General features: G+C 39.3%; 1 protein-coding gene and 1 pseudogene across 1 annotated transcript; one reads left to right on the forward strand and one right to left on the reverse strand.

The window, feature by feature from the left end:
* Positions 1–435: 435 nt before the first annotated feature.
* LOC148921312 (protein DJ-1 homolog D pseudogene) lies at positions 436–1,097 on the reverse strand (annotated as a pseudogene).
* A 4,146-nt stretch (positions 1,098–5,243) lies between these two features.
* Positions 5,244–20,909, forward strand: UPL1 (LOW protein: E3 ubiquitin ligase-like protein). The gene is given in 18 exon segments (XM_089045326.1): positions 5,244–5,592; positions 6,594–6,689; positions 6,772–6,978; positions 7,302–14,741; positions 14,743–14,758; positions 14,867–15,231; positions 15,323–15,640; positions 15,813–16,014; positions 16,101–16,387; positions 16,833–17,119; positions 17,330–18,464; positions 18,569–18,715; positions 18,925–19,005; positions 19,231–19,456; positions 19,543–19,682; positions 19,834–19,940; positions 20,055–20,226; positions 20,468–20,909. Coding segments are annotated over 17 exon segments (11,190 nt in total). The 5' UTR covers positions 5,244–5,559; the 3' UTR covers positions 20,158–20,226; positions 20,468–20,909.
* Positions 20,910–21,496: the final 587 nt, after the last annotated feature.

Consider the following 21,496-nt stretch of genomic DNA (forward strand, 5'->3'; position numbering starts at 1 on the left):
TTCCTGCCAAATTCAGTTTGATAGGTGTGCAAATATTTTTCTTTGTGTTGTTGATAAAATTATTTTTACAAATGTGCCAAATTGTGATTTGGGGAAATAAGTAATGTGAGAAACAATATATATTCAAAAGGCTTGTAGCTCAAGTGGTTAAGATAAGTTCATATTTGTTTTCCTCTCAATATATAGACAGAGGCAAAAATAACTATATGTAATGACTCTTAAAAGACCTCGACCTTCAAGTTCAGATTTGAACAAGTGTCAAAGTCTGTACTTTTACTCTTTGGCAGCTGCTTATGGCCTTGAGCCCAATGCTCTCGACCCTGTATGTTCTTTGTTCTTCAGGTGATTTCTTTCTGTAAAATTACTACTGGACTTTCTAATAGAATCTTCACTCAGATACCACTTTATGTACATAGAAGATAAGTAATGTCTCACTTACAAGTCTGATGATACACTCCACCTAACACATTATAAGACACAGAAATTGCCTAGCTTATACCTAACCTTGCTAGGTGATTCCCTATCTTAGCCTAGTCTTGGTGGTAACAGATGGAAAATCAATAAAATTCGTAACAAAATCATTATTGTGGTTGTCAAAGCACAAAATTGAATTAGTAAAATTTATAATTCGACTTGATTGATAAACTTAAAGGATAAAGACTTTGCATCAAGTTTCAAGAAACAAATGTGTAGTCTGGTGGAAAAAGAAAGTACCTAAGTGGGGAACTACTCTTAAATGATTATGTTGATTACCTTACTGCAGAACACCAGACTAAAATCACGCCCATGGCGATGGATGCAACTGGTTTCCCAGCTTCCACGATTTGCTTCACCATTTCAATAACTTTATCATCATATTCTGGAGCTCGACCTCCAAGGATTACAAGAGCATCGTAACTTGAGACATCAATAGTATCAAAATCAGTTGTTAAAGTGAAATTATGGCCTGGCTTCTCACTGTAGGTTTGATCACCTTCAAAATCATGGACAGCAGTTGTGCAAATATCACCAGCTTTTTTCTTGGGGCAAACTCCATCAACATGGCATCCTAGAGCTTGAAGGGATTGAAAAGGCACAGTTATCTCATAATCTTCCATGAAATCCTACAAACATTGAGGGAGAGAAATTGAATGATGCTCAGTAGTAATTGTATAAGAATTAGTTCATTAACAAATGACAAACCATTTTAAATTAAAACAAGCAGCCAATCTTGATTTATTAACAATCTTATCACTGTTATTGAACAAGTACAAGTTTGATCCAGAATAACAAGTAAAAAGAATATTTTGATGTAGGACAACTTAAATAATCAGCCTACAACTGCGTATATGGTGGGCTTTAAGGTTTGTCAACTTGTATTTTTAACTTTTGGCATTGTAGAGTTTCAGTAGGATTCAAAGGAATAGATTTTAAAGGGGGGAAAAGGGCTGGTTCAAGAAAATAGGTTGCATGAAATCTGAAAGCAACTAAGTTATGGATTTGGGGCTGTGTTTGGACTTCGGAGAGCTAATAAATGGTAATATGGGCAATCTTTAGGGTTTTAGGGATTTAGTTGGGGGAAGGAAGGGAAGAATTGAACTGTAAAGAAATAAGCAAGCATTTTTAGTCATTTATTCAATTTCAACATAAAACTTGAGATTTGAAATTCTTGAGTAGTCTACAACCCTTGGAATCATGATACCAAATGTAAAGTGGTCCTTTAAAATTCATAAGGGAGCTACTTGTCTATGTATCGTTCCAAATCCAGAATTCGCACGACCTGAAAATAGGCAGTATGCATGTTTGGATTTACCTTCACATTTCACACAAATGACTTGAAAAACAAGTATTCCAATGTAAAACACAACCCAAATAAGCAAACCTATGAAGCATATCGACAACACATTGCATACATACATAGGAATGAATAACAATACCACATCACAATTTGTGGCAAATCTGGTAAAGCATATTGAGGTTTTCCTCCTCTATCTTTTTCAACAATATATGTCAACATTAGTTCTTTTAAGTTTATTTTTGTGCCCATTCATGATGTCATATTCAGAAAATATGGTTTTGTTTGTGTCAATCTCGGGATCGATTCCGCCGTAACATGATATTGTCCACTTCAGGCCCCCCTCTCTGCCCTCACGGTTTTGTTTCTGAGAACTCACGAGCAACTTCCTAGTAGGTCACCCATCTTGAGATTGCTCTAGTCCCAACTCGCTTAACTTCGGAGTTCCTCATGAATCTGAAGCCAGTGAGCTCCCAAAAGGCCTTGTGCTAGATGGAGGCGGACATGTACATATAAGGCACATCACCCCTCTCCGTTAGTCAATGTGGGATGTTACAATCCACCCCCTTAAGGGCCCGACGTCCTCGTCGGACACTTGCACCACACGGCAGAGTGGTTCGATACCAAATTGTCACATCCCAAGATCGGCTCTGCCGTAGCATGATATTGTACGCTTTGGGCCCCTCTCTGCCTCACGATTTTGTTTCAGGAACTCACAAGAAACTTCCCAGTAGATCATCCATCTTGGGATTACTCTAGGCCCAACTCGCTTAACCGGAGTTCCTATGACTCTGAAGCGAGTGAACTCCCAAAAGGCCTCATGCTAGATGGAGGCAAGCATGTACATATAAAGCACATCACTCCCTCTCCGTTGGTCAATGTAGGATGTTACAATCCATCTCCCTTAAGGACCCGATGTCCTCATCGGCATACTCGCACCACATCGCAGAGTGGCTCGATACCAAATTGTTACATCCAGGATTGGCTCTGCCGTAGTACGATATTGTCTGCTTTGGGCCCCCCTCTTTGCCTTCATGGTTTTGTTTTTGGGAACTCACAAGCAACTTCCCAATAGGTCACTCATCCTGGAGTTCTCATGACTCCGAAGCTAGTAAGCTCCCAAAAGACCTTGTGCTAGATGGAGGCGGGCATGTACATATAAGGCACATCATCCCTTCTCTGTTGGTTGATGTAGGATGTTATAGTTTGAGTTTGTTTAGGTTGCAGAAGGGATTCGAAGATAGACGAAGTTAGGGTTTGGATTTGGGTAGAGAAGAAAACAGGGAGGAAGAAGAAGAACTGGGTTTTGACGGCAAAGTTGTGAGTTTTGTAGGTTGTTCTTGATTTTCTTCTTCGTGAGAAGAGGCGTAGTTAGCTGGATGAGAGAGAGAGAGAGAGAGAGAGAGAGAGAGAGAGAGAGAGAGTGGAGAGAGCTGAGAAAGAAACCAAAAACTGACCAAAAGTGTTATCTGGCCGATAAGTGGGCAATAAGTATGTATTTATAGGTGGTATTTGTAAAATTTGTGGGGATAAGTGGTATTTCCAGTTAAAATTAAAAAAATGGTGGCATTTAGAGCAATTTCCCTTATTTTCTTTGGGGTGAATAAAAGGCACGTAATATGATTGCCTTAGAATGAGGCATTGTGTGTAATTTTGATGTTTTTTAATTACATTATTGTAAAATTAGGTACTACTTTTTGGTCTTTGGCCTTATGCTAATTATGTGAAATTGTATTCCTATTTTTCAAGTTAGTAAACTATATAGTGTTTTCAAATGAAAGCCCCTTTATTTTAAAGGGTCTTTGGCCTTGTGCAGGCATCATGTTTGTCATGTTTTATAAGATTAGGGGTAAAAGTGTAAAAATACAAGAAGAGACTATCCAAGTTGAAGGTTTTTGAGGTTATCAAAATTTTTTTGTTTTGTTTTTTTGTTTTTTGTTGGTGAATGTTTTTTAGGCTAATTGAATTGGACCCCACGAAAGGAATAACCGACTTTAATTGCCTACTCCTTTTTTCCTTTTCACTTTTTTCATTTTGGTGATGAAGAGGAAAAGATGTTTTAGGAATATGTTTCCTCAAAGTATCAAGAAACTTGTGGTTTGGTTTATAAAGCTATGCGTTTTTAATTGGTAAGTATGATTTCTTTTTGGTTAAGTTAGGCACATCCAATTCACAACTAGACATAGATAGCGGTAATTCAAGATTCTTCCAAACTCGAAAAAAAATAAAAATAAATCAGATATTTTGATATTGTCAAGCTGAAAACACATAATTATTATAAATAAATAAATAAAATTCTCATGCCCTCCAAATGTCACCACTATTAAAGTCTTAATTGGGTTTTTGATTTATTGGTCTTGGAAAAAAGTTGGTCAGCTCCCCACACTCTTTACTTCACAATTAAGAAAGTCACAAAAAGGACAAAACAAAACATGCACACGGTGCTTTGAATTTGATAATGCAAACTTTACTGGCAGCAGCATCTATATTTTTAGGCCACTCGACCAAGCTAGTTACAATAAATCAATTGTTGCAAGATTCATAAGGCGATTTCGAATTTGAGACCATACGTATTCAAGTCAGTGTTTTTTTCCATTAAGCTAAACCTCGTTGTCAATGCTCATATATTAATAATTGAACTCTTGTTGTAATTATGGGTTTTAGTGAATTGCCACCATAGCTAGACTCAAAATTTTGTGCAGTTCATATGACATAAAGCTTCACTAATAATGTTTCCATGCCATATAGTACTATTCATTGTGAACTTGATAGTATAAATGAAGTTACACTAGTGGCAAAGTTGTTTTTATATTAACTTTGTAATTCACTAATTTGAAAAATATGGCAAAGTTATAAATAAAAAATAAGTACACATTGGTAGTTTACTTGTTTCATCATTGGATGATAATAAGTGTAAAAACCTTTTTTTTTTTAAACATAAAAAATCCTTTAATGTATAGATGTAACAACGAGACTCAAACTATTATCGTGAATACATGGATGAATATTTATATTAGATCATAAACTCCAACAAATGTAAAAAATCTTATAAAGAATCAATCTTTGTGAAGCTAGAGGCGATTCTCCATTGAACCAACATTTTTTTTTTTGGGGCTTGAATTTAAGGGACACTTGGTTTGAAGGAGCAATTTAGGATACAAACTTTTCTAGACTTGTACTAGTGTTCATGCACTATGTAAATTTATATTATATAGCTTAATTCATTTCGCCGGTTAATATTTATAAACTTAAGTATTTAATTATAGGACATTCCAACAAAAAAATATTAAATTATATTTTTTCTTTCTGGTTACAATTAAATTATATATTTTATCCAACAGAAAAAAAAAAGTTGTATTTATTTATTTATCTCCTCCCATTATCTCTCTCTGTGTCTCTTTTATTTTCCCATTTTCCTGTAATTTTCTCTTCCCTCATATATATATACGACACTCTTTAGCTTCTTCTCAGTTATTTATTTCTTCTCCAATTCTCTGCTTCTTTTTCTCTCTCTCTGCGATCTCATCAAAACCCTAATCTTGATCGCAGAAAAGCTGAAATTTCATCTGATTACTCTAGAAAAATCAAAGTTTGACGATCCGATCATCGTGAAATTGCCTGAACCGAACCTTACTCAGTTCAATTTCCTATACACTTAATAGTTGCCTCAGAATTTTCGTTTCCCCAATTCAGTCTCTGCTCTTCGATCAATTCTTGGATTTTTGGGGATTGATCGGCTTTTATTTCAAAGAGGTTTTGATTCGTGCAATGCTTTCAGTTTCAATATGAAGTTAAAGAGGAGGAGGGCGGTTGAAGTGGTCAGTATATTTCTATCAATGGAACCGATTTTCATTGTTTTCTACATACATGCACATGTTATATATGTACATGAATAAAGTATTGTTTTTCTCTATATTTTAATTTTGACAAGTCGATGGTTTTGGGTTATGTTTTTTTTCCCATTTATTTTGATTTATTTCTCATGGTTGTTTAAGTTATGATGCTAACTTAGTGAGTAGAACTCTTTTATGCAATTGCTTATTTGGCTGGTTTTGGGCATCAATTTGCTATGTTTTCTTTGGTTTTTAAATAGGTATAGATACAACTAAAAAATATAGAATTTTTTTCTTTCTCATATTAAATTGTTTATACAATTTGGAGTACAAAAATGTAAAATATTCAGTACATTTATGTTACGCACGATAAAATTTTACTTTGGGAGTTGAGTCGCTGTGCTTACCTGAAGGAGTTAGATAGAAATGGTGAGTGTGTGAATGATCATAACTTTCACTATAAGCATCTAATTGAATATGGCGCTCTGAAGATTTTCAGTGATTCAACTTTGTTAACCTTATCATTTGTTGGGAGCAATAGGAGTGAACTCAAGCATTTCATGCTGAGGGTCATTAAGGTTGATCCAGTCGCCCTTTGGGAAACTTTTTCCACTGCCTCAATTTCTGACACTAGGTTCATTGTTGTTTATTTTCTGTACTTAGAATTGGACACTGTTACCAAAGTAAGAGGGGCTAAGGTGCGGTAAAACAAAGTATCTCTAGGATACAGTCTTGTTTGCACTACCTTGTATGTGCCTTTCTCACTGTTTGCACTACGTTGTATGTGCATTTCTCACTGTTTGCACTACATTGTATGTCCCTGCCTCATTATATTTGGAGAACTTATTGTTTACAAATGATTCATCCATTTCTGGTATTTTATGTGTATATGCTGGTTGGGTACTAATTTCATATACAGGAATTTGGCGATTCTGCAAGTACTGACAATTATTATTACTTTTTTTTTTGGCCTTGTTTTTTCTCAGCCTCCAAAAATTAGATCCTTCATCAATAGTGTCACTGCTGTTCCACTTGAGAATATAGAGGGACCTCTGAAAGGTTTTGTCTGGGAGTTTGATAAGGTGGTTTTTATAACCTTTACCTGTTACATTGATATGGTTATATATATGCAGTTTGACTTATGTGCTTTTCTTTTGGGTGCAGGGAGATTTCCATCATTGGGTTGATCTTTTCAACCATTTCGATTCATTTTTTGAGAAGCACATAAAATCCAGGAAGGATTTGCAGGTTGAGGATAATTTTCTGGACTCTGATCCTCCTTTTCCAAGAGAAGCTGTTCTTCAAGTTCTCCGTGTCATAAGGATAATTTTGGAGAACTGCACAAATAAGCACTTCTATAGTTCTTATGAGGTAAAAATTTCACCACTCACCTTCTCAGTTTTTGTTGAGTAATTTTCAGTTGTTTAGGATTAGTTAGTCTGCTTTAGAATTTTTAAAACTTCTACATATTATTATACCATTATTGCTTTCTGGGGTTACTAAAGACAAACATCTGCCCACCTTTTATATTTGAGGTGAAGGCTTATTGAGTTGCGTTGCGATGATTGATCATCTTGCATTTCATTGCGTTATTCCTTCATCTTTTCTTTAGCCAATTCAATTAGTTTTAATTTCTTTCTTCTTTTTCCCATTCATTAGTTTTATGTCATCTTTGTTTCCATATGTTATTGCAGCAGCATCTTTCATCTCTGCTTGCTTGCACTGATGCGGATGTGGTTGAGGCTTGCCTGCAGACTTTAGCTGCTTTTTTAAAGAAAACAGTTGGAAAGTATTCCATTAGAGATGCTGCACTAAATTCAAAGTTATTTGCTCTTGCACAAGGTTGGGGGGGAAAAGAAGAGGGTCTTGGATTAATTGCTTGTGCAATACAGAATGGTTGTGGCCCTATTGCTTATGAGTTAGGTTGCACCCTTCATTTTGAGTTCTATGCATCGAATGATTCAACAGATGACATCCCTGCCACCCAAGGTTTACAAATCATTCATTTACCTAACATCAACACTCATCCAGAGGCAGATCTTGAGCTTTTGAGTAAATTAATTGCCGAGTACAATGTACCCTCTAGTTTAAGATTTTCTTTATTGACAAGATTGCGGTTTGCAAGGGCTTTTGGTTCTTTAGCTACCCGCCAGCAATATGCATGCATTCGCTTGTATGCCTTCATAGTTCTTGTTCAAGCAAATAGTGATGCTGACGACCTTGTTTCTTTCTTCAACACTGAACCTGAGTTTGTCAATGAGTTAGTGTCATTATTGAGCTTTGAAGATGTGGTTCTTGAGAAAATTCGAATTCTATGTCTTCTTTCATTGGTTGCTCTATGTCAAGATCGGTCCCGACAGCCTACTGTTTTGACTGCTGTCACGTCAGGTGGGCAACGTGGAATCCTATCCAGTCTCATGCAGAAGGCCATTGATTCTGTCATCAGTGATACATCAAAGTGGTCTGTTGTTTTTGCTGAGGCTCTATTATCTCTTGTCACAGTTTTGGTTTCATCATCATCAGGTTGTTCAGCCATGCGTGAAGCTGGTTTTATCCCCACCCTTCTGCCTTTGCTTAAAGATACAAACCCACAGCACCTTCATCTGGTCAGCACATCTGTGCATATTTTAGAAGCTTTTATGGATTACAGTAATCCAGCTGCTGCATTGTTTCGGGATTTGGGTGGTTTAGACGATACCATCTCTCGCCTTCATGTGGAAGTGTCTCATGTAGAAAATGGCTCAAAGCAACAAGATGAAGATTCTGAGATCATTGGGAGGAGTGCTCAAGTAGTTGCAGGGACTTCCACAGAGCTAGACAACATGCAGCCTTTGTATTCAGAACCACTAGTTTCCTATCACCGACGTTTGCTGATGAAAGCTTTACTGCGTGCTATATCCCTTGGAACTTATGCCCCAGGGAATACTGCCCGTGTTTATGGCTCAGAGGAGAGTCTATTGCCACAATGCTTATGCATAATATTTAAAAGGGCAAAAGATTTTGGTGGTGGTGTGTTTTCACTTGCAGCCACAGTCATGAGTGATTTAATTCACAAAGATCCTACCTGTTTTCCGGTCTTGGATGCAGCAGGCCTTCCTTCTGCTTTCTTGGATGCTATAATGGATGGTGTTCTTTGCTCTGCTGAAGCCATTACGTGCATACCACAGTGTCTAGATGCCCTTTGCATAAATACTAATAATGGTCTTGAGGCTGTGAAAGAGCGAAATGCTATGAGGTGCTTTGTGAAGATATTTACTTCAAGAACCTATCTGCGTGCCCTTACCAGTGATACACCTGGCTCCTTATCTAGTGGATTGGATGAATTAATGCGCCATGCTTCCTCATTGCGTGGGCCTGGAGTGGATATGCTGATTGAGATCTTAAATGCAATTTCAAAAATTGGACATGGGGTTGATGCTTCGTGCATGTCAACTGATCCTTTGTGCTCTTCTACTCCTGTTCCAATGGAAACTGATGGAGAAGAGAGGAACTTGGTCCTGTCTGATGGAGGGGAATCATCCAAAATGGATAGTTCAGAGCAGACTGCCGAACCATCCTCTGATTCTTTAACGGGGAATGTTGAATTATTCCTTCCTGATTGTGTCAGCAATGCTGCACGTCTTCTTGAAACAATACTTCAGAATGGTGACACATGCCGTATATTTGTGGAGAAGAAAGGAGTTGAAGCTGTCCTGCAGTTATTTACCTTGCCTTTATTGCCTCTTTCTGTTTCAGTTGGCCAGAGCATTTCTGTTGCATTTAAGAACTTCTCACCACAACATTCTGCTTCGTTGGCTCGGGCAGTGTGTTCATTCTTGAGAGAGCATCTGAAATCAACAAATGAACTCTTAGTTTCAGTTGGAGGGACTCAACTTGCTGTGGTGGAATCTGCAAAACAAACTAAGGTTTTGAAACATCTTTCCAGTCTTGAAGGTATTCTGTCTCTGTCTAATGTTCTGTTGAAAGGGACTACTACTGTGGTGTCTGAACTGGGTGCAGCAGATGCTGATGTATTGAAAGATCTTGGGAGTACATACAGAGAAATCATTTGGCAGATATCTCTGTGTAACGATGTCAAGTCAGATGAGAAGATCAGTGCTGAACAAGAACCAGAGAGTGCTGAGGCAGCACCATCTAATGCGTCTGGAAGAGAGAGTGATGATGATGCTAATATTCCAATGGTGAGATATATGAATCCAGTTTCTATTAGGAATCAGCCCTTGTGGGGCGGAGAACGCGAGTTTCTTTCAGTTGTTCGTTCTGGTGAAGGTTTGCACCGTCGTAGTCGACATGGGTTTACACGCATAAGGGGTGGAAGGACAGGCCGTCATTTGGAGGCTTTAAATGTTGATTCTGAATCTTCCTCAACAGTATCGGAGACATCTACTTCCCAGGATTTAAAAAAGAAAAGTCCTGATGTTCTTGTGATTGAAATTCTCAACAAGCTGGCTTCCACACTACGCTCCTTCTTCACGGCTCTTGTCAAGGGGTTCACATCACCAAATCGGCGTAGAGTTGACTCAGGGTCATTGACTTTGGCTTCAAAGACTCTTGGAACTGCCCTAGCTAAAGTGTTTCTTGAGTCTCTTAGTTTCTCTGGGCATTCTACATCAGCTGGTCTTGATACTTCACTTTCAGTCAAGTGTCGATATCTGGGAAAAGTTGTGGATGATATGGTGTCGCTTACATTTGACAGCAGGCGGCGTACTTGTTATACCACAACAGTGAATAATTTCTATGTCCATGGTACCTTTAAGGAGCTGCTGACGACATTTGAAGCTACTAGTCAGTTGTTATGGACCCTACCATACTGTGTGCCAACATCAGGTATTGATCATGAAAAGACAGCTGAAGGAAGTAAACTGTCCCACAGTCCATGGCTGCTTGATACTTTACAGAGCTATTGCCGTGTGCTCGAGTATTTTGTTAATTCTTCTTTACTCTTGTCGACAACCTCTGCATCCCAGGCGCAGTTGCTTGTTCAGCCAGTTGCAGTTGGTCTGTCAATTGGGCTTTTTCCTGTGCCAAGGGACCCTGAAGTTTTTGTTCGTATGCTTCAATCTCAAGTTCTTGATGTGATACTTCCTGTCTGGAACCACCCCATGTTTCCAAATTGTAGTCCAGGTTTCATTGCTTCTATTGTCTCGCTTGTTATGCATGTATATTCTGGTGTTGGAGACGTGAAGCAGAATCGCAGTGGCATTTCCGGAAGTACAAACCAACGATTCATGCCACCACCACTTGATGAAAGTACTATTACTACCATTGTTGAGATGGGTTTTTCAAGGGCCAGAGCAGAGGATGCGCTTAGGCGGGTGGAAACAAATAGCGTTGAAATGGCCATGGAATGGCTCTTTAGTCATCCCGAGGATCCTGTGCAGGAGGATGATGAACTGGCTCGGGCACTTGCTCTTTCACTAGGAAATTCATCAGACGCATCCAAAGCTGATAGTGTTGACAAGTCTGTGGATGTGCTGGCAGAAGAGGGTTGTGTGAAAGCTCCCCCTGTTGACGATATCCTTGCGGCGTCGGTTAAGCTGTTTCAGAGTAGTGATACCATGGCATTCCCATTGACAGATTTGCTTGTGACACTTGGCAATTGGAACAAAGGTGAAGACCGACCAAGAGTTGTATCTTATCTAATTCAGCAGCTAAAGAACTGTCCATTAGATTTTTCTAAGGATACCAGTGCATTGAGTATGGTATCACATGTTATAGCATTGCTTCTTTCTGAGGATGGAAGCACAAGGGAAACTGCTGCACAACATGGTATTGTGTCTGCTGCAATAGATATCTTGATGAACTTTAAGGCCAAAGATGAGTCGGGCAATGAGCCTATTGTCCCAAAATGTATCAGTGCTCTACTGCTTATCTTGGATAATATGTTGCAATCAAGGCCCAAAATTTCTGAAAACGTTGAAGATACTCAGACAGGGTCTCTGCCTGAATCTGGAGAGCATGCGTCCTTGTCAATCCCTGCATCAGATACAGAGAAAAAACAGGCTACAGATACCCATGAAAAAGATTCTTCCACGGCATTTGAGAAAATATTGGGGAAATCTACTGGTTATTTGACTATGGAAGAATGTCATAAGGTGCTAGCAGTTGCTTGTGACTTGATAAAGCAGCATGTCCCGGCTATGATCATGCAGGCTGTTTTACAGTTATGTGCTCGCTTGACGAAAACTCATTCTCTAGCTTTACAGTTCCTTGAAAATGGAGGCTTGGCAGCTCTTTTTGGCCTTCCAAGAAGTTGTTTTTTCCCTGGATATGACACTGTTGCATCTGCTATAGTTCGCCATCTCCTTGAAGATCCGCAAACACTTCAAACAGCAATGGAATTGGAGATTCGCCAAGCCCTGAGTGGCAACAGGCATGGTGGGCGTAATTCTTCAAGGACATTTTTGACATCAATGGCACCTGTGATCTCAAGAGATCCTTTGGTTTTTATGAAAGCTGCTGCTGCAGTTTGTCAGTTGGAGACATCAGGAGGTAGGACCTTCGTTGTGTTACTGAAGGAAAAAGAGAAGGAAAAGGAAAAATCTAAAGTATCAGCTGTTGAGGCTGGATTATCTTCCAACGAATGTGTACGGATTCCTGAAAATAAGCTACATGATGGATCAGGTAAATGCTCAAAAAATCACAAAAAAATCCCTGCCAATCTCACTCAAGTGATAGATCAGCTTCTTGAAATAGTCTTGAAATACCATTTCCCAAAGAGCCAGGAGGACTGTGTGAATAACCTATCTGCTATGGAGGTTGATGAGCCTGCTATGAAGGTAAAGGGTAAATCAAAGGTTGATGAGACAAGGAAATTGGAGTCTGAATCTGAAAGATCTGCAGGGTTGGCCAAGGTGACCTTTGTTCTCAAGTTACTGAGTGATATTCTTCTGATGTATGTACATGCCGTTGGGGTTATACTTAAACGGGATTTGGAAATGACTCATTTGCGGGGATTTAATCAACTGGATGGTCCTGGACTTGGTGGTATACTTCACCATGTAATTCATCGGTTGCTTCCGCTCACCATAGATAAATCTGCTGGACCTGATGAATGGAGAGACAAGTTGTCTGAAAAAGCTTCTTGGTTTCTGGTAGTTCTGTGTGGTCGTTCCAGTGAAGGGCGCAGACGAGTAATTAATGAACTTGTTAAAGCTTTATCCTCATTTTCTAACTTGGATTCTAGTTCCACTAAGAGCATCTTATTGCCGGATAAAAGGGTTTATGCTTTTGTTGATTTGGTGTATTCTATTTTGTCAAAAAACTCATCATCCAGCAACTTACCTGGTTCCGGGTTTTCACCAGACATAGCGAAAAGCATGATAGATGGGGGAATGATTCAGTGTCTGACTGGTATCCTTCGTGTGATTGATTTGGACCATCCTGATGCTCCCAAAAGTGTGAATTTGATACTCAAGGCTTTAGAAAGCCTAACAAGGGCTGCTAATGCAAGTGAGCAATATTTTAAATCTGATGAGACGAACAAGAAAAAATCCACAGGATTAAATGGAAGATCTGATGATCAGGTAACTGCCGCATCAGGGGATAATACTGTGGGGCATAATCAGAATGTAAGCAGTGAGCAGGATGCGACAGATGCCGTACAGACCGAACAAGTGGGTCAAGGAGCTTCTCAAAGTGAAGGTAATCCTGATGCAAATCCAAACCAGTTGGTGGAACAGGACATGAGAATAGATGTTGAAGGACCACTAGCTTCTAATCCACCTATGGAGCTTGGGATGGATTTTATGCGTGAAGAGATGGATGGTAATGTATTACACAACACTGATCAAATTGATATGACTTTCCGTGTTGAGAATAGGGCAGATGATGATATGGGTGATGAAGATGATGACATGGGTGATGATGGTGAGGATGATGATGATGATGATGAGGGAGAGGATGAGGATGAGGATATAGCAGAAGATGGTGGTGGTATGATGTCTCTTGCTGATACTGACGTGGAAGACCATGATGATACTGGCTTGGGAGATGATTACAATGATGAGATGATAGATGAAGACGATGATGATTTTCATGAGAATCGTGTCATAGAGGTGAGATGGAGGGAAGCCCTTGATGGGCTTGATCATTTGCAGGTACTTGGACAGCCTGGAGCTGCAAGTGGTCTCATTGATGTTGCTGCTGAACCTTTTGAAGGGGTTAACGTGGATGACCTGTTTGGTCTACGAAGGCCATTAGGTTTTGATCGCCGCCGTCAGACGAGTAGGTCTTCCTTTGAGCGAACTGTTACAGAAGCAAATGGCTTTCAACATCCTCTGCTTTTAAGACCTTCCCAGTCTGGGGATTTGGTCTCAATGTGGTCAGCAGGTGGAAATTCATCCCGGGATTTAGAAGCCCTGTCATCAGGGAGCTTTGATGTAGCTCATTTCTACATGTTTGATGCTCCTGTTCTTCCATATGATCACGTACCAAGCAATCTTTTCGGTGACCGTTTGGGTGGTGCAGCACCCCCACCTTTGACTGATTATTCTGTAGGTATGGATTCATTGCAGTTATTAGGACGAAGAGGACCAGGTGATGGTCGATGGACTGATGATGGCCAGCCTCAAGCAGGTCCTCAAGCAGCTGCTATTGCACAGGCAGTGGAGGAACAGTTTATATCTGAATTACGAAGTATTGCTCCTGCTGATATCCCTGCTGAACGACAATCCCAGCACTCCAGAGTGCAGGAGAAACAGCCAGATCACCCTCCTTTAAATGATAGTCAAGCAGCAGCAGAGAATGATGACAGCAGCCATCAACGAAATGAAGATCAACATCAAGACAGGGGTGGTGAAACAACACATCAAATTATCTCAAGTTCTGAGAGTGTTCCCTGCCAAGAACAAGTCAATCCAGAATCTGTTGGTTCCGAGGTACCTGAACCAATGTCAATTCAGCCACCTTCACTGAACAGTACACCAAATGATAGCATGGACACTGGTGATGGGAATGGTGCTGCTGGTGAGCAACTCGGGTCAGTTCCAGAGTTAGTTAGTGCTGATTTACAATGTGAAGGGGGTTCTGAAGTTCCTTCTAATGTACATGATGTTACAGTGGAGGCCGTGGGTTGTGATGGATCCTCAAGAACAGAGGGCCAGGTTGGTAATGTGTCGGCAAGTCTCGGCTTCGGAAGCACCTAATCCAGGTGATTCTCATACTTCTTCGGTGCCAACAAATGTTGATGTTGATATGAATTGCATTGATGAAGTAAATCAAACGGGCCATCCCATGCCTGCTTTTGAAAATGGTACAGATGAGCCGTCAAGTCAAAACACATTGGTTGCTCCAGAAGCTAATCAGGCTGAACCAGTTAGTTTGAATAATGAGGCTCCTGGTGCTAATGCAATTGATCCGACCTTCCTGGAGGCTCTGCCTGAAGATTTGAGGGCTGAAGTTCTTGCTTCACAGCAAGCTCAGCCTGTTCAACCTCCATCTTATGCACCACCTTCTGTGGATGACATTGATCCTGAGTTTTTAGCTGCCCTTCCTCCAGATATCCAAGCAGAAGTTTTGGCGCAACAAAGAGCACAAAGGGTTGCACAGCAGGCTGAGGGACAACCAGTTGACATGGACAATGCTTCGATAATTGCTACTTTTCCTGCTGATTTACGCGAAGAGGTTTCCATCTGGAACTGCATCTTTTCATGACCTTGATTGTAGTGATTGTTTGTCTTAATATGCAGTAATCCTGTATTTTCCATTTATCCAGGTACTTTTAACTTCTTCAGAAGCTGTTCTGTCTGCATTGCCTTCTCCATTACTTGCAGAAGCCCAAATGCTAAGAGATCGAGCAATGAGTCATTATCAGGCTCGCAGTCTTTTTGGAAGCAGCCACAGGCTAAATAATCGGAGAAATGGATTGGGTTTTGACCGGCAGACAGTAATTGACAGGGGTGTTGGAGTCACAATTGGTCGGAGGGCAGTTTCTGCTCTTGCGGACAGCTTGAAGGTTAAGGAAATTGAAGGAGAGCCGCTTCTGGATGCTAATGCTTTGAAAGCCTTAATTAGGCTTCTACGACTAGCCCAGGTAAAACCATATTCTAATTATGGGAATTGGAGTATCACACGTGCTAGCTAGATTTTTTTTGGAAGTACTTTGCTGCCAAACTGGTAACGTGCAGACATGCATTCACGCATAAAATCATTTATTGAATTATATTCTGCTAACATGGTGGATTTGTTTTGGTTTGTGTGTTTAGCCCCTTGGTAAAGGACTCTTGCAGAGGCTCTTGTTAAACTTGTGCACCCATAGTGTTACAAGAGCAATCTTAGTTCGTCTTTTGCTCGATATGATCAGACCTGAGGCTGAAGGCTCAGTCAGTGGACTAGCAACTATTAATTCCCAAAGGCTTTACGGTTGCAATTCAAATGTTGTTTATGGTCGATCACAGTTGTTGGATGGTAATCATCTGATGCGGCAATAATTATCTACATGATTTTTTATTTTTGAACTATGAATTTATATGTTCTATTTTCATTTTCAACAGGTCTTCCTCCCTTGGTGTTGCGTCGAATTCTTGAGATATTGACTTATTTGGCTACAAATCATTCTGCTGTGGCAAATATGTTGTTCTACTTTGACTTCTCAGGCGTTCCTGAACCATTTTCTATCCATATGGAAACCAAGAAGGATAAAGGCAAGGAGAAAATGGGAGAGGGAGGATATTCATCAAAAATTTCTGGAAACACCCAGGACGTGAATGTTCCCCTGATATTGTTCCTAAAACTCCTGAACCGGCCTCATTTTTTACATGGCACTGCTCATCTTGAGCAGGTACAACCTTTTTTTTTAAATTTATCATGAACCAGTTTTTGAATGTGACCCCAAACAGAATGTTGTTTTTTAATTTTTTCTATACAATTATAAGGGTTAAGTCTCTTGTTTGGTGTCCACCTCCATACTACCTCAACTGTACCTGAGAGATTATCTAAATTTAAGATTCAATGTGTTTGAGTGTAATTCAATTGTTTAAAATGTCTAACTCATCACCCATTATGGACCAAACCCCGTACCTGCTCCTTAATTATTTTGCTCTTGTTAAAAGTTTCTAAATAATTAAGATGGCTTATGGTAGATGACTTGCGTCTTGCTTGCCATATATCTTGGTGTAACCTGGAGTCATAATTTGATTATTTAATTTTAAAATCATACCTTGCTATCTATCTAATATTTTTAAAATTCAGCTGAATCTTGTGTTTTTTTTTTTTTTGTGCTACAGGTCATGGGCCTGCTTCAGGTTGTTGTTTATACCTCAGCTTCAAAATTAGAGGGTCGTTCTCAATCTGAAAGGGTAGATGGGAATTCTCAAAATCTAGCCATAAATGAAGCTTCAGGAGATGGTCAAAAGGGTCCTGCTTTGGAACAAGAATCTGATCATGGGGATAAGCCTATTAGTGGTGAATCATCAACTTCAGATGGAAAGAGGAATACAGATACTTATAATATTTTCTTGAAGCTGCCAGAATCTGATCTGCACAACCTTTGCAGCCTTCTTGGTCGTGAGGGGTATTATTAGTTCTCTAATTCTTATTTGCATTATTTGAATGTGTGCGTTATTGTTTAGCTTTTGACTGTTGTACTTTGTTTGAGTAGTTGCTCCTTAATTTGTTATGTGCATTTCCTTTACATGCATATTATACCAGCCCGCTCTCCTTTGTGCTGCTATGTGAAGTATGTTGTAAATGAGCATCTAATCTCGTTTGTTTACTTGATTAGGCTTTCAGATAAAGTTTATATGCTTGCTGGTGAGGTCCTGAAGAAGTTGGCTTCAGTTGCAGCTGCCCATCGATTTTTTTTTATCTCAGAGCTTTCAGAACTAGCTCATGGGTTGAGTGCATCAGCTGTTGGGGAGCTTGTCACCCTCCGAAATACACAGATGTTGGGTTTGAGTGCTGGGTCTATGGCTGGGCCAGCAATCTTACGTGTATTACAAGCACTTTGCTCACTTACTTCACCTAGGGCTAGTGAGAATTCAGGACTGGAGAATGATGCGGAGCAGGAGGAGCGTGCCACCATGTCGAAGCTAAATGTGGCACTTGAGCCATTGTGGCAAGAATTGAGCAACTGTATAAGTGCAACTGAAACACATCTGGGTCAGAGCTCTTTCTGTCCAACCATGTCTACTATAAATATTGGGGACCATGTACAGGGTTCTTCTTCTTCGTCTCCTCTCCCTCCTGGAACCCAGAGACTCCTGCCTTTTATGGAGGCATTTTTTGTTTTGTGTGAAAAGCTACAAGCAAACCTCTCTATTACGCTGCAAGATATTGCGAATGTGACTGCAAGAGAAGTCAAAGAATCTGCTGGAAACTCAGATCCTTCAACTGCTAAGTGCCACAGTTGCGGGGATTCTCAGAGAAAACTTGATGGTGCTGTCACATTTACAAGGTTCGCTGAGAAGCATCGCCGGCTTTTGAATGCCTTTATCAGACAGAATCCAGGTTTGTTGGAGAAATCCCTTACTATGATGCTGGAGGCACCAAGGCTAATCGATTTTGACAACAAGAGAGCATATTTCCGATCAAGAATTAGGCAACAACATGAGCAACATCTCTCTGGTCCACTGAGAATAAGTGTTCGCCGGGCTTATGTTTTGGAGGACTCTTACAATCAGTTGCGCATGCGGCCTAATCACGACATGAAGGGACGATTAAATGTTCAATTCCAAGGGGAAGAGGGTATTGATGCTGGCGGTCTGACACGAGAGTGGTATCAATTACTATCACGGGTTATATTTGACAAGGGCGCATTGCTTTTCACCACTGTAGGAAACAATGCAACTTTCCAGCCAAACCCTAATTCTGTCTTCCAGACGGAACATCTTTCTTACTTTAAATTTGTGGGCCGTGTGGTAATTCTTCTGGACCATTGGATGAGTTTTTGAGACTTGTTTTATGATCTTTCCGTGTCTGTATAAGATTTCTCTTTAATTTTTTCTGGTGTGATTTTATTCAGGTTGCAAAGGCACTTTTTGATGGGCAACTTTTGGATGTTTATTTCACTCGATCCTTCTACAAGCACATACTTGGTGTAAAGGTGACTTACCATGATATAGAGGCTGTGGATCCTGATTACTACAAGAATTTGAAGTGGATGCTGGAGGTTAGTGGGGTTTTGAGCACAATCTGATTTTTTTTTTTTTTAAATCTTTCAGAGTTGGATGGGGCTGGGTTTGGTTATAGGTTTATATCTTGTTAACTGATTGAATGTATGCATCGGTCATTCGGAAATTTTCTTTTCTGATGGTTTTGCTGCATGGATTAGGACTTTATTAAGTTTTTGTTTCTCTTTATGCCTTTTTTCCCGTCCAGAATGATGTGAGTGATATACCTGACCTGACGTTTAGCATGGATGCGGATGAAGAAAAACATATCCTTTATGAGAAAAACCAGGTATTTGAATGTCAACTTCTATTGATATGTGAGTTTTATTATTTAGTTTCTTTATTTTTGAAAGCACTTTGTTTTTTTTTTAGTTGTTTAGTCTTGCTTAAATGTCAATTGATTCTTATTTAACTTTCATTATATTTCTGAGTTCATGGGTTTGACTAATGTTTTGTTTGTTGTGTTGTTTGGTTTGTGTTTTCCTTTTTTGTTTTCCATCCTCTTCTTGAAAAGGTTACTGATTATGAGCTCAAACCGGGAGGAAGAAATATTAGGGTTACAGAAGAAACTAAGCATGAGTATGTTGACCTTGTAGCTGAACACATCTTGACAAATGCTATCCGTCCTCAAATTAATTCTTTCCTGGAGGGGTTCACTGAATTGGTCCCGAGAGAGCTTATATCTATTTTTAATGATAAGGAGCTTGAGCTACTTATCAGTGGTCTTCCAGAGATTGATTGTGAGTTGCCTTTTATATGAGCTTATTTAATAGATAATCTTCTTTTGCTTCTCTTGAGGTATCTGAATGGTGCATTGGCCTTGCAGTGGATGATTTGAAGGCCAACACTGAGTATACTGGCTACACGGTAGCATCTAGTGTTGTTGAATGGTTTTGGGAGGTGGTTAAAGGTTTCAACAAGGAAGACATGGCAAGACTGCTGCAATTTGTGACTGGAACATCAAAGGTAATGAGAGGTTTTTTTTTGGGTGCTAATAGCAGCAAGGGCTTTTCTATTCCTGTTTTCTGTTGATGCATGAGCCCCAAAACAGGATTGTGAGTTTTTCTGAATGGATACATTTTATATTAGTGGAGCTAATGTATTTGTGGTTTTTCAGGTTCCGTTAGAGGGGTTCAGGGCTTTGCAAGGTATATCTGGTGCTCAGAGATTTCAGATTCACAAGGCATACGGAGCTCCTGACAGGCTGCCCTCTGCTCATACATGGTTAGTATAAACATAGTTTTTGTGCGCATCTTACTGGGAACAAAATATATTTTTCTGCCCACTTACATGCTCGTCAAGCTTGATGTTTCTAATGGATTCCTATGTGATCTCCAGCTTTAATCAACTAGACCTTCCTGAGTACACCTCCAAAGAACAGCTTCATGAACGGTTGATGCTTGCTATTCATGAAGCTAGTGAAGGATTTGGCTTTGGTTAACAGAAAGAACCTCAGCTGATATTGTTGCCCCAGCACACCAGTCATCGCGCTTATAGTTACCATGTACATGTCAGTTCAACATCCTTTTCCTTTTTTTATTTATTCCGAATTACTTTGTTAATCTTTTCTATCCTTTAGTTTATTCAAGTCAAGATAATTTGTGATTTTCCTCTGGTCTCTCTATAACTGTTGTGATGGTTGAAGTGCTAACTAATCATCCGTATTGCATGTACACACATCTGATTTATTATTGAGTACTTACCAAAGTATTTCACTCTTATTCTTCTTCTTCTTCTTCTTCTTTGTGCAGATGAAAGATCCGAACCGAAGCTCCCGGAATTATAGCAACCTTGATGGATTTTGTGAACTCTGAAAGCATTATCTATTTTTTGGAGGCAGTAGAGCAAAGCTTTTATCAACTATATACAGCAGATGATCATTATACTTTTGCTGACTCATGTTGGCTCCTCAGTGACAATGGCTTGAAAATTTGAAATTCTTTCTGTGGATTCTTACAATGTCCGAAAATTGGGGAGTCGTACAGATGATGGGGGATAGAAAATCGCTTTTGTTGTTTATATTAGATTTCTTTCTATGTTATGAGTTTATGGCCAAACTGCCTTAGATTAGTCAGTTTCACTTTCTCTGACCTGAATTTGGTAATAAGCCTAGGAATATGTATATTGTAATTCCAGACGGATGTTTTTGGGTTTTAATTGAAGGCGAGAAAGTGGTTCAAATTTTGCCCTTCATTTTTATTTTTATTTTTTTCTTTCTTGGGTTGGATGCTTTGATTTGAGTCACCTGAAATGTTTCTGATTTTTGTGTCTTCTAGATGATCATGGTTCAAGGTTGAACGGATAAGCCCCGGCGACACCATCCAAATGAAATTACTAATATTAGCCTCTAACCTTGATTGTTTTTATAAGTTTTGGTTGATTATTCTAGAATTTTTTCTTCGGGTCAACAAATATACAAATATATACTTAGGAATACATATGGGATCATTTTATGTACTTATAATAATACATTTGTTTTTTTACAAATTTATAAATAAACTCAATCCTAGACATGTATTTATAAAAAAATTCAAGCACTATTTAAACATAGAAACACACCCAAAATCAACCCCAAAGTCAACTTTTTGGGTGTGTTTATAAATGTGTTTTGAGTGTGTGTAATGATGAGTTTTGGGTGTGTTTATATGTTTAAATAGTGCTTGGGTTTTTTTATAATTTCAACCTCCATTTTGGGTGTTTTAGTGAAACTCCCTTGTTTTTTCTACATGTTATGAAGAGCATCTGCATATTTTTAGCTTCTAAAACGATAGGTTGAAATG

Source organism: Prunus mume, linkage group LG1, assembly GCF_029339155.1.
Source record: "Prunus mume cultivar Tortuosa linkage group LG1, ASM2933915v1, whole genome shotgun sequence".
In the NCBI taxonomy this organism is placed as follows: domain Eukaryota; kingdom Viridiplantae; phylum Streptophyta; class Magnoliopsida; order Rosales; family Rosaceae; genus Prunus; species Prunus mume.